Source organism: Urocampus carinirostris, chromosome 3 (assembly GCF_059441175.1).
Source record: "Urocampus carinirostris isolate Australia breed hairy pipefish chromosome 3, RoL_Ucar_1.0, whole genome shotgun sequence".
In the NCBI taxonomy this organism is placed as follows: Eukaryota; Metazoa; Chordata; class Actinopteri; order Syngnathiformes; family Syngnathidae; genus Urocampus; species Urocampus carinirostris.
Window position 1 is genome coordinate 43,736,328 of NC_142351.1, and position 14,441 is coordinate 43,750,768.

Sequence of the window (14,441 nt, forward strand, 5' to 3'; positions counted from 1 at the left end):
AACCTAAGCAAGTTGTCTTGGATGGGAAGAGAGAAAGATGTGATGAATATCTTGGGGTAAAAGCCTGGAGAACAACGTCTTGGAACGAAGAGCTTGTCGTCTTGGAGAGGCAAGCTATACAAATAAAAATGACTTGACTTGACTTGAGTGCAATGTCGACATGGAGTGGGAGACTGTAGTATTTATAGTGGACGGTGACTAATTATGATTGGGAGCAGCTGGAACGAGGGGTGGAGAGGGAGACTGGAAAATGGAGCAATGCTGCCATCTGTTGGAGAAGGGGAGGGTCTGCAGGCACCAAACCATGACACATATTATTGATCATTTAAAAAAGACAAAGTGAATGGAAATATGCCCAGCCCCCATCCTCTACTAATTTGTAAAGGATATTAGTATCAGTGATGTCCAGTTAGGGAGGCTAAGTGAGGCAGTACCCCACTGACACCATGGAAATGTAAATTTAAAAATACAACGAATAATTATATGTCTTCATTGTTAAAGTTCTTTATCATTTACCCTCACATTTTGGGGGATTTTATTTTTCAAAATCGCTGAATACAAACATTACATTATTAAAGTTCTAAAACAATTAGTATGTAACGTAGTACAGTTCTAGGAGGCTGCAGATGCAAAGCAAGGCACAAAGCTTCTGATTTGACACACACCTCAGCCCCAAATAATTTAATTCATAATAATATTAGCAAGTCGGCACAATTCTGAGGTCATGGGATCGAATCTTCCTGTGCACTTTGCATGTTCCCCCTGTGCTTTCCCCCCACATTCCAAAAACATGCGTGTCAGGGTTATTGACCAGTCCAAATTGTCCCTAGGTGTGAATCAGCGAGTGAGTTGTCTGTCTCTGTGTGCCCTGCGACTGGCTGGAAACCAGCTCAGGGTGTTCCCTGCCCACTGCCCGAAGATAGCTGGGATGGGCTTCAGCACCCCTGCGACCCTACTGAGGATAAGTGGTGGAGAGAATGGATAGATGGATTAGAAAGCTAACAGCAAGTCAAGCCATCCAGTACTTTTTTTCTCATTATGTGCAGCTTTTTTTCACAATGGTGGATTGCCTTTTTATTTATGCATTTACTTCAAAGGAACAGCACATACACTTATTTCATGTACTCTCAATGTTTTCTATTTTATGGTTTATATGTTGATTTTTTTTTATCCGTCAATTGAAATTCAAACGAGATGTAAATTAATTTGTTTGTAAATCTAAATGTGCCATGCTGGACAAAAACCCCATTGCACGTCACTGCTTGGTAAACAACGAGCAGCAGTGGATTCCTGAAATTTTAGTTCAGAGGCCCCAAAAAGTCAGCATGGGGTTGAAATATGCCAAAATATAAAAGCATACATTATGCCCATAAAGTCAGTTGAACCAAAACTAATATCAAAGTAGATGTAACATCCTCATCTGCTTCTTGTAAACTCACAATTGAGTTTGCATCTGTATTCCAATAGTCCAAAACCTCGATCGCTATTATGTTCGTATTAGTTACTATTAGTTTGTTTGTCTGTTAAAGCGAGAGACATTACAAGATGTTAGACCTTCACGGTGTTTTAAAAATGTAGGCGTTATTTTACTCTGAGGTAGTTTTTATGTAATATATCAAAAAAATCTAACTAAAATTGGGTTTCATCATCTGAATAATATAGCCAGAGTCTGCCCATTTCTCTGTCAGACAGACATGAAGTTGGATTATTGTAATGCCCTGCTCTCCAGTCTTCCCAAAAAGAACGTTGCGAGCTTGCAGCTACTACAAAATTCTCATTACACTTGTTTTAAAATTGCTGCATTGGATCCCCCGTGCATTTCAGGATAGTTTTTAAAGTGCTATTTTTTAAACAGGTCTTAACTGTCTTTCCTCTTTGTGGAACAATCTGCCAGTGGATATCAGTTCTGCAAGGACACTTGATATTTATAAGAGGAAGCTCGATAGCCCGTTTATACCTACCTACCTACCTACCTACCTACCTACCTACCTACCTACCTACCCCTACCAACCAACCTACCTACCTATCCCTACCAACCAACCTACCTACCTATCTACCTACCTACCTACCTACCTACCTACTTACCTACCTACCTACCTACCTACCTACCTACCTACCTACCTACCTTCCTACCTACCTACCTACCTACCCTGGTCATATCCCTCGTGAAGGGTAACCGACAGCAAGACAAACACATACAAAAAGAGAATATAGAAAAGGGAAAAAGTAGCAAAAAACACACACAAAATGTTGTGGACCATGCATGGCCAACCCAAATGCCCAAACACCAAAACAAGTTTAGCACCTCGGCACCCAAGTTGGTGATGCTTTCGTCCCTCCAGATGATACGGGACACAAGAAAGCGGCCGTGTCACTCGGGTCAGGGTGACACAACACACTCTTCTGTTCAACAGCAGGGCCCGACAGCTTTCACTGGTTTACCCCTGCCGCATCATACAGTTGTCCTGCCCATCCCTTAGAACACGTCTAAACATCCCACTATCCTTTTACAACACCTCTCCACTCATTCCTATCACCAACAAGAGCTCTTGCTTCCACTATGTTTAGACCTCTTTCCTGCAGTGAACTCATAACACCATTCATCCACGTCAATCGTGGCCTTCCTCTTGTTTGACCTACTAACATTTTACTGCATTGTTTTATTATTTCAGTGTTTCCTCATATGGTGGAACCCACAGTGGTTGGGTGTGTTTCAATGGTTTAAAATTCTGAGGCCATAAGCTGCCAAACCTGTGTGGATAAGCTTCCCTCTGGTCCCTTTTCTTTGGTGGGACTGGGGGCAGTTGTAATGTGTGGACGGTTGTAACAGTTTGACCAATTGAAAGAGTTTCATCAATGCCAATGGTCAACGATACTGCTCCTTCCATTTAGACCTCACACAAGACGTCCAAAGACTCTGAGTGACATAGTCCTAATTTTATGGTCAAAACACACATTTTCAGGGAAGATTTCAAACTTTTCCTTTCTTGTCAAGTATGCTTAAGATTAAAAAAACTTGGCTCGGGCTGTAATGTCCACATTCTTGGCTTCAATTCTATGTTTTTTATGTGAGCTAACAATCACATGGATAAAATGTTAGCTTAATCATGGCTGATTGGTACGCGGACAGTTGTAACACATCCAAAAATGACAACTTCTGTATCATCTGTATGGACGAATGTGAGGGCAAAAAAAGGAAGGAGGAAAAGAAAAGTGCATATGTTTTTTGATTGCAAGTAATTTTCCCACGAAGGCTACACACCAGGCACTGACTTATACTGTACATTTGCCACAACTGCTTGTTGGACTGTGATTAGGAATGCTGTCCATACAAAAGGATAGATATGACACAAGCACATTCTTAAATTACATAAAGAATTCTTCAAATATTCGATTATTTGAAGCTTATTTGAAATAATGAATCCAACTTTCACAATCTTTCACTAGTAGCGTTACAACCATACCTGGTACTGGGTACAGTTTAGCATCTCTCTGTTTGAGTGACTGTCACAGATCTTTGGAGCTACTTAGCACTCAACCATTGACGTTTACTTGTAAAGGATAAATCAAGGTACCAAGTATTAAAGTTTGAAAGGAGTAGAACAAAAGATCATAAAATGGGCAGGGAGAAAGCAAAATGTGTTACAACTGTTCCCGGTCTCCCCTACATGGTTAGTCTGTGCCTTGCAACAATTGTATTTTATTTATATTATTATTTATTGTGTTTTTTTTTTTTATTTGAACCGTTGTGTGTCTCTGTATTATGTGTTTTGGATTGTTGGGGGGGAAGAAAACAAGGGGATTTTATTGTTTTATTGTACACTGTATGTTTTATACAGCGTGTTGAGTGGCAATTCATTAGCTGAAATGTGCTTTACAAATGAAATTAATAATGTATTTCTTTAAAATAACACAAAATCATATTCCACTCGTGCATGCACATACCCGCAGTTCATTTGTAAGGCCAAAGCTCGTCCCCTGTGCCACCGCCAGTGTCCTGCTTAGTTGTGTTTAATATTGCAACGTACGAGGTCAGACGCAACGAGGAAATCGATGGATGAGCTGATGGAGAAAAGGGCTGCTACGACTAATGGTCTGCTGAATTTCCTGTGTTAATTTTCACCTGGAAGGAATTAAAATTGAAAAAGAAAAAAGGGGATAGGAATAATTGAGTGGGACATGTGGGACAAAATCGTGTGCCGAAGAGGAAAACTATATAGTGGACATAAAAATTTGAGATAGCCTTCAGGTTATGTATGGGTGCTTTAAATCCTTAAAAATACTTGAATTTTAATGTTGTATTCTCAGTGATTAAAATGTGTTTATTGGGGCCTATTGGGTTTGGAATTCAGACTGTTGTGTCCAACCACCACAACTGTCCCTAATTATCCAAAACCTTTATAAGGACACTTTGGACAGCACCCATTGTTGGGTCCTCAACATTATCCTGGTTTGTGAGGTTGTTTTTTTGTTTTGTTTTATGGCTTAGACAGTTTTATCGTTGTTTTTTTAACACTTATTAAGGAATGTGTGGTTAAATACCATAATTTTGAAGACATATCCATGACTCCTGTTTCCTGTTTGGGTCCACTGCGAATCCCTGACACTTCACTTGTGATTAAGGGCTGCTGTCATTAGTTTTTATGGCATTTTCCTATTAAGTTTCACCTAAACAGGGAACTATTAAATGTGTATTAGCACAAATAATATGTATCAATCATTGACATTTACTATGGGCCATGCAAAAAATGAAACCAGTGTTTCTTAATGGCAAATTGAAATGGGAATAACTCTCTGCAACTGAAAACGTAAGCTACATATTACTGCCATGTTACCAAACACAAATACGGGAAGAGATTTGTCTCAAAAAGAAATATATTCATGATTCACTCAAGATCTAACAATCATATGTCTTTATAAATGCTTTAAAAATCACAATTGTAAATCACAGATACATTTGTTGATCTGAAAAAGACACGATTCGCAATCGATTACTTCTTTTAATCGTACTGGAGAAGTTTGAGAATAGGCTTTGAAGGTCCTTAAAAAGTGCTTGGATTTGACTATGAAAAGTTATACCAACCCGAAGCCTTGTTTGTTTCAAGGAATGTTTCTGTTAAAAATAAAGTGATAGTAAGAGAGGTTAATAACAACCTGAAAGTCACTTCACCAACAGAGGATTTGCTGAAGGAATAAAAAAAAAAAATCATGTCAAAGCGCAAGAGGCAAATGTCTTTACAGACTTTGAGGTCTTTTGGGAATTTGTTGCCCTACACCTGTTCTTTTCTTCTGAGATAGCATCCGGCTTAGTCTAGATTCTTGAATTTAACTCGTGTCCATTATTCATGTTCTGTGAAAGTACGGAATAACTTGGGAAGTCCACAACTTGAACTCGATTGCACTGTATTCTAACTTTTTGAAAATGACAACTGCATTATGGGTGAATGTATGATGTGATTCCCGACATTTAGGACCAAAATAGTTTTTCCCCTGTGATTAAGGATCTATAATAATATTGTCACACACTGCCGCCCATCAATGCCGAGGTGCAGCTCATTGTGTAAGAGCCCGAAGACGCTTTACACAGAAAAGCGATGGGGAACAGATGATAAAGGTGCTGGATCTGAGATAAAGGTATTAGGAAAGAGGAAAACTCAGGCTATTTTTTTAAATTCTGGTATCATTTTATTTGCTGTAATGAGATGTGTATTGTCACAACAAGATAGCATGTGGCTAACAAGAGTGAGGGTTCCTCTCTCAGGTTGACTTGTGAGCTTCCGTCTTGCGATAAGCAGTTTGTATTTGTATTTTTCCAATTATTTTTTATTTTCAATCATGTTGCAACATACAACATTACACCAAATGAACAAATCACCTGAAAAGAAAAAGGGAAGACAGGTTGAGGTCAAAGGGTTATAAGAGCCCAGAATAATACTGATCGATAATTCCTTGCTCGCCACGTAAACATCACACTGCACACAGCAACACTTTCCAGTATCTTGTCTCACAAAGCTGTGCTGGCAGGCTGTTCAAACAGGGTTGGGTAGGGTTACTTTAAATTGATTACTTTCAATTACTTTTGGATTACTCCAATACCAAATATGCTAATAAAAGACAAAAGAAACTAAATATGAATAAAATTATTACATTTTGTGCAGGCTTGAGGAGTAACAGAATACATGGAACGGCAAAAATGATGTTGGCAAGCTGTTTGGATTTATTTTCATTTCGTTTCTGTCGCATTTTATGTTAGTTTTGCCGGAGATTCTATTGTCTTTTATTAGCATACTCTGTATTGGGGTAATCCAAAAGTAATTGAAAGTAATCAAGTTAAAGTAACCCTACCCAACCCTGCTGTCCAATTATCAATGTGAATTGTGGTCTACACACAACATGTTGCGACTAATTTTGAAGATTCATTTTTCATTTTTCTTACTTTTACAATTTTCATGCTGCGTCTGGCAGTGGCTTTTGATATTATATTATTTCTCAACCGCCTCTCCTGGCAAATTAGGCAAACACAGATGTTTTGCATTTCAGGGAAAAAGGGCTACTGCCATCAACTGGTGAAAATGGTGAATTCGTTTTTTTTCGTACACATTTATTCTATACTACGTTCAACATTGCTGGCGGGCCACATATTATTATTTTATGAAAGTTGCCGCGGGCTGGTAAAAATGTGATCATGGGCCATAACTGCCCCCCAGGGCGGTCTTAGGAGGGTCAACAAATGAAATCGAAATCTCACATCGAAAAATTATTCTATCTTCAAATATTTAAAGACACCTCAAATGACGCACACGCCTTTAATATTGTTTACTGTCTGTTTAAAAGTGTGTAAAATTGACACCAATACTAGAAAAATCTAGATAAGCCAATTGATTTTGTTTCAGTTCTTTCAAGGATGCTGGGTGGTAAGTTATTTGTCATCTCCAAGTACATTAACCTTGTTTAAATTATCTGAGTTCAGCAAAGCAAGGAGGTCTTGCTGGCCCACTTTCAAATCAGAGATGCCAAGACACATTGTCAGTTTGCTCGGCCAAGACGCCTGCCTGCAAGCCAGCGATCAGGCCTTGCTCCCATGTTTCATCATCGTTTTCAGCTTAACCTTATCCGAACTCCTCTGAGCTCGCTACATCAATTACAAAGGTACCTATTTATACGAGGACCTGTAATCTTGAGAATTTTGGTATACAAGTTATATTTTGTGAGAAAAATCATGCTCGATATATGAAGGAGAATGCAGTTCATGAGCATTACCAGAAGCTACACTACTTGACTTGACGGAAGGTGTTGGAAAAGGTAGTGACCACTGTGGGAAAGATTGAGAAAATAGTTTCAATAAAAGAAAAAAATGCATTGAATAAGTTGACCAAATGATTCAAGATTTTAAAATAAAACAGCATTAGTGGCAGAGTTGAGTTGTCTAATAGACTTGGAATTCAGCCTAATGCTGTTCACCACCTTGAATATGATCATTTAATCCTCCCCTTAGGCCTGCTGGCTGTAGCAGCTTGTCCCCTGGCACAACCCAATGACCAGCCATGCCACCGCAAATACATTGATGGCCAATTTGAACTGACAGTGGCCCCAATTTAGGCCAAATGGACCAAACGCGTCAATTCCGGAGCAACTAGGGTGCATATTCGAACGGCGCAGAGCATGCAATTCCATCTCAGAGGGCAAAAGGCTATTCATACAATAAAAACGCCATCAACTTATCCAAAAATGACATCAATAATGGGGTTTATTTATTGCATTTCTCAAATTTTTATCAAAATAATTACACTGTATCTGATCCATTTATATAGTAACGAAGTTAAACACAAGGTGGTATCACACAACAGAGTTGTCAAGTCATTCTCCACAGGATGTGCTGCATCCAACTTAGTATCCGGGGAGATTAACTTTTGCTGGGCATCTCTTCCTTCTTTACAGCAATGAAGAGTTCACATGAGTAAGACAGTCTTTCAAATGCGTTGTCCAATAAGAAATCAATTTTACTTTTTTGAATGTGTATTGCACAATGTGATACTAAAGATTTCAGAACAAAATTGTTTTTCCCCAGTGATTAAAGATCTAGCATCAGTATTGACTCACGTCCAGCTCATTTTTGAAGAGCTGGATGACGCTTTACAAAAACACTGGCGAGCAGATGATGAATGTCCTGTATCTGAGTCAGATCAGGAGGCTTCTCCTGCTACTGGTAACCATGAAAACCAGTACTTTCTGTGCCCATTGGGGGAGCAAACCCCCTACCAATAAACAGCCTGGAGAAAGATGGGCCTGCCAGGCGGTACTCCTCCGCAAAGCGTTAAACAAAAAATTAGCCGCTTGTAATGCAGAATTTAAGGTAGATTTTCAAATGATGCAACAATACCACCATTTTTGGAGTTGATGATTTATAAGGAATAGCACATAAATTGCAATAGGACTTTAAAATTGCAATAACGATTAAGTGTTAAGTGCTGTCAAACATTAATCGACACTTACCAATATGTAGATTGCTGCAGAAACAATCAAAATGGTAATCCAGTCACAAACTTTGCAAAAATGATAAACATTCGCAAAATAAAACATTGTGGAATTGTGTTTATCGTTTACTGAAGTGATAGCAGGAAGGAAGATCTATTGGAATGTCTGTTTTTGTGTTCAGCATTTCATCGCACCTACTGTATCTTGTTATCGTTTCGTATGACTCTGACAGTGTTTCCCCAATCCATTGTTGATGACCTCGCCATTCCCTTAAGATGACCATTTATCCTCTTGTAATTATAACATATTTATTAAGGGTAGTCTGTGTTTAGTAAGATAATAACTCAGTGAATGTTTTATAATTTAATGATGAATGCATTACAAAAATATTATAAAAAATACCACAACTTTGCCTATTTAAGTATGGCACGTTATGAAGTCCCGGTACCCTACTGAGGATAAGCGGCGCAGACAATGGATGATGAATGGATGGACGTTATGGAGCAATGTTAAAAGAGGATGCGCTTAAACTCTTTTTGAACTATAAATACCTCACCAAAATTATTCAAATATTTTTTATTGTTTCAAAAAGTGCAGCTATGATAAAAATAACAAACAACATTTAGTCGTTTAACAGAGAAAAGCAAGTTGGGGGAAAAAAAATTTCACTTTTTTGTTTCTGCAATGCAGAGATGGACATAGGCACATTCCAGCAGGATTTGCGATTAATTTTAGAATCTTCACCCGATTGATGCGCACTAGTGGAGTCATCATATTTCCACTGGTTTTATGGCACTAGGCAATACCGCTGATAATAGATGCATCCTCTTCCTGTTCCTCGGGACAATCAATTGGAGCAGTTTTCAAGCTTAAGTGTGGGCAATTTTACTAATGCCTTGTGCTTAATTGATATCTCCTCCAACTTTCCCCATCTGCTCCATCAACTGAAGGCCACTAAAGAGAAAACCTGCTCAACTAAGCTCATTAATCATGTCATGTTAAAAGTGTGAGCTCAAAAAAGACAATGAAAAAAAGAAATTGTGCTATTTTAAATGCAAAAATGAGTAAGGTCCCCTAAATAACATCAAATCAATGGAGGCTGTCATCATGGAAATATCCAAATCAAATATATTAAATGGTTTTATGTATTCAGTGTCAAAGTTATTTTGCATTTAACGGTTCGGTTTTTGCAATTCGACCCAAGTGGTGGAAGCAGTAACAAAGGCGGGGTGCTCAAAAAGAGAGATGATTTTAAATAACAAAAGAAAGGTACTAAGTGACAAACAACGGTTCACCAAACAACAAAGTGTCCAAACAACAAAACTTGATGAAGTCCAAACTACAAAGAAGAAGAAGAAGAGAAAATGCAAGGTACAAAGTCACAAATTTACAAGCGGGCAATGAACTACTAACAAAATGTCCAAACAAGAAACCAGAAAAAAAACTTGGTGTGGCAGTTGAAATGAAAATGACGAGACCACGAAAGGAGGCTTCCATATCCCGTCCAGGCGGCAACTTTTGTTTCCTGTCTCCGATTATAACAATATATTTGCAGGGTAATTAGTAGATTACCTTCCTTGCTCTTGCACGGACAATCCCGTGTTCAGGCAGACATTAACACCGGACGCTCACTCAGTTCAGTGAGAGAACGTAATCCAAACACGACGACAAGAAGGAAAAAAACCTAACCTGCGTCGAGAACAGTAATCCCATCGACCTGGAATCGTCCCTCAAAATAGCAGTACGAATCATAAAAAAATAAATAAAAAATCCTCAGTCACAGGACGTGAAATCCCAAACTGTTTTTCCCGTCACACTGCATCAGGCAGTTCAGGCAGTGATGGGATGGATGGCGCTGATTTGCATTTCATCAGGATAACACCGTAATGGGGCTGCATTCTTGACACGCTCAAATATCAACATGAGAGCTCTGGTTATGCTTTATTTGTTGGCGTGAATAATCACAGGAATCTATTCCCACACTGCGTCAATTCTGTAAAATCAAATATGAGTAGTTCAAATCACAAATTACTGCTACAAGAAGCCTGGGATTATGCAAAATATATTTCCACACTTGCCCTTGGAGCAGATGCGTCTATACTTTTTCCTCTGGCAGCCAATTAAAGAAAAAGGAAATGATGATATAGTTGAGTAAAAAAACAAAACAATTAATACTAGAATATACCAAGAACACCAAATACATGTTTTTGTTTAATTAATCACTTTTGATAAGGTTAGTTTGTAATTTCACAAAATGAGCAGCCTAAAGGGACAGTGTGTAATATCTAGTTATTAGTGGTACAAAAAACCATTATCCAGTAAAAAATAAAAAAAATAAAAAAAAAATAAACCAACAACAACATTGACTTGAATAATAGGCAAAAAAATACACAAATCATCATACCAATGCTAATGTTTAGAAAAATTCATAGGTGGAGAAATTTGTATTTCTTTTACACAGCAGAATCCATAGCCAGTAGTCGCCCCACACTTGTCTTGCTGCTACGCTGTGCTCATTTGGCATTGGGTTTTGTTTGCATTAGACAATACAGTGCCAAATAGTGGTCAAATATTACACAATGTATCTTTAAAATATATATTATAAAACGTTAATTTTGAATATATATTGTACAATAAATACATGGTGTAGCGTTTTGGGGAAATAAGGTATGAGTTCATAAATCGATCTCAATTATTTATTTGTTCATTATGTAAATCGTCCCTCAATGATACATTAAAGACTTATTGTAAAACTATTCCCTCAAAGTTAAATGTTTTGTTGCATTCATGAGGAAAACAAACCCTCCAAAACTAATTTTTGGGGATTAGGAAATGAACTCCTTTTTTAATGATTACTGGTGTGAATCACCTGTGTCCACTCTTTTGGCGCCAACTGCCTCAGACTCTGATTGGCTCCCTGTCCCTATTCAAACCCACTCCTGTCCGTCGCCTGTTGTCAGTCTATCTGCGAACCCCAGTGAATACTATGAGGATTGTAAAAAAGCAGTTGTTTCTCCAGAAACGGTTAAGGAAAACTACCTCAACTCGAAATAATTAACTCAATTAAACACACCAGTTCATACATCAAGTTGCCCTTGGGGGACCATTCACAACGGACACTGTAATACTATATTAAAACAATTACAAGAAAAAAAACTTTGCAGAGATATGCCCCACCCTTACTGCACAGTCAATCAAATTGCTCTGGGTGCTTGGCTGGATTTTGGGGTATTTACGGTTTGTTCTGTGGGTTTTCATCACAAAGTGTCTCAACAGTGAACATACATTGTTTAATGAGTTTACATATACAGAATTCCATAAAGACGTACACCGAAAACGGGGTATTGCTTTGCAACACCGTGACTGTAAACGTGACCTTAATATTTTGGACTATGTCACTTTGGCTTCACCTACACTAAAATTAGAAGGACGCAAATAGTTTTATGACGGCCCTTTTATTAAAAGTATTCCCAAATTCTAAATGATGCAAAATGTGAGAAAAATACTACATCTATTTAGATTTCATCAGTATATTCCAATTCTTTTCCAAGAAAATGTATTTTTGTGATGTCATGTGAGGAACACCTGCATGCTGGCAAGCGACTAACCATATTAGTCTCTACACGTTATTTGGTCAAAGAGGTTACATGTGTTTTAAGCAAGGTTTTTGTGGAGAATGGTTAGGTATTGTGTCACAGGTGGATGCACTAATGGCATCATTAAGGGCTAGCAGCATATTAGGGGCTAACTGGCAAAAACAAACAAACAGAGAGCCACAAATGGGAGGGTAAATGGGACCGATCAACAAAAGACAAAATCATTTTCCTCTAAAACTCCCACCTATCTCCGTTTTTCAACAAACAAATAAAATCCACGACTAATGCAATGCATATTGTACAATTTAATAATCAAAACTTCCAAATAAAATAGCTTTTCTCCATTAATTTAAGATCTAATATTAGTATTGTCAAACCCAGATGCCTGTCAATGTCGAGGCCTGGCTCATTTCTGAAGAGCTGGATGACGCTTTGCACCAAACGACAACGGCGACCAGATGATAAAAGTGCTGTATCAAAGGTCCTGAGTCAGGTCAAGAGGCTTTTCCTACTAGTGGTAACCCTGGAAACCAGTACTTGTATTTGTTCCGTGTGGGGAAACCCTACTCAAAAAAAAAAACAGCCTGGAGAAGGATGGACGCTGCCAGGCTGTACTTTCCCAAGACACCCCACAGGAAGTGGTGCCCCGTCGAGGGATACGCGAACTTTAATATTCGACCCAGATGTAATCATGAAAAGAGCCATACATTCCTGACCGCTGTAAAAATAGGAGACCATCTCTTGTATTTGTTAGCCTTGAAATCTGACACATTATAATGTAGAAAGGCAGGGAATGGAGCTTGTCCGTGTTCCTAAATCCTGCACATCCCTTACTTGGAGGGGATCCCTCAACAAAATATACTTTTGCATCATCCCGTGGGATTCAGAAAAAAACGAGTGACCCCCACCACTGTGCAAACCTAAACGGAACAAACAAAAGATGGAGTTTCCCGCGTGTGCGTGTGCGTGGGCGCTTACATGGGGCGCGTGCGTACTCGCTTACCGCACAACAGCTGCATCCAGGCGCAGGTTTTGTACACCGTGGAAGTGTTGCAGAAGAAGAAAAGCGCCATGCAGGCGATGCAGCCGATGATCAGGACCATGGAGAGCAGCACAAAAACCGAAGCCGCCTTGAAAGCTCCTGAAGGGATGGAGCTAAAGTCGGAGAAGCTGCCCACGCAGGTGAGCTCCCGGCTGGGCGAGGGCCCAGTGCCCACGCAATAGTGGAAGAGGCCAAAATAGCCAACCTGCTGCGTGTTGACGCTATCGCCGATCCAGTAGGGCTGGATGAAGACCACCACGTTGACGATGGCGAAGCAGATGGTGAAGATGGCCCACAGCACACCGACGGCCCGGGGGTTGTAGTTGTAGTTGTAATTGCCATGATAGATCTTGGAGGCGTCCTGGGAAGGCAACATGTTTGTTCTTCTTCTTTAAAAAAGAAAAAAGAAAGAAAGAAATAAAATCTCTCCCTTTCTCCACGCCCCCGTTTTTTGTTCTTCCAGAGCAGCAATCGAATGCACCGAAAACACTCTGTTCACCTAAATGCAAGCCATGTGTTCTTTTGTTTGTTTTAATATAGGCTTTCCATGAAGAGAGACAAAAATGCTACGTGGTGAAAATACTAAAAAACCATTGCCTACCTATAGTAACCTAATGAATAATTCACCACGACAAGTGATTCAACATTGCTCGTTTTCCTTGGGGCTACACCATGAATGCTTAAAAAAACACAAAAAAGAGGGGGTTTTCTTTTTGTCAAAGTCCCAGGCTTGATGTTTTCTTTTTAAGCTGCTTTTCGTGCTCTTTCCTATCCAAAAGATTACGCTATCAGCGTCCAAGAAAGGTGGATGAATTGAAAGATGGAAATGGGCACTTATTCCACCCGTTTCGCCCCACTCTTTTACCTTCCCATGCATCCGTGGTGCTACCCCCTTCTGATCTCGCCTAAATGGCCACGAAATCAAAGGGGTTAAATATAAAAGAGAAGAAGAAAGGAGAGCAGATGCGGGAGATTGAGACGAGGCGTAATCTGGAGAGGTGGGGGGTAAAAAAGCCCCTTTTGTCAAATTTGAGCAGTCCTTTCTTGTAAATCCACAATCGTCCACCCCCTTGACTCCATAACCGTCATTATCAGCATCCTCCTATTTCGCGTCTTGCAGCCTTCATCCACAACGGGTAGCTGCGCTCGCTTGTCTCGGCGTTCTCTCTCTCTCTCTCTCTCTCTCTCTCTCTCTTTCTCTCTCTCTCTCTCTCTCTCTCTCTCTCTCTCTCTCTCTCTCTCTCTCTCTCTCTCTCTCTCTCTCTCTCACTCTCTCTCTCTCTCTCCCTCTCTCTCTCTCTCTCTCTCTCTCTCTCTCTCTGTCTCTG

At 39.5% G+C, this 14,441-nt stretch overlaps 1 protein-coding gene across 1 annotated transcript in view; it reads right to left on the minus strand.

Moving 5' to 3' along the window:
- LOC148369792 (LHFPL tetraspan subfamily member 4 protein-like) overlaps positions 1 to 14,218 on the minus strand; it is a 44,552-nt gene extending 30,334 nt beyond the window's left edge. Inside the window, exon 1 of the mRNA XM_088331989.1 lies at positions 13,075 to 14,218. Within this exon, the coding sequence (XP_088188115.1) occupies positions 13,075 to 13,489 (415 nt within the window). The 5' untranslated portion in view covers positions 13,490 to 14,218. The remainder of the gene's footprint in view (positions 1 to 13,074) is intronic.
- Between the last annotated feature and the right edge of the window lie 223 nt (positions 14,219 to 14,441).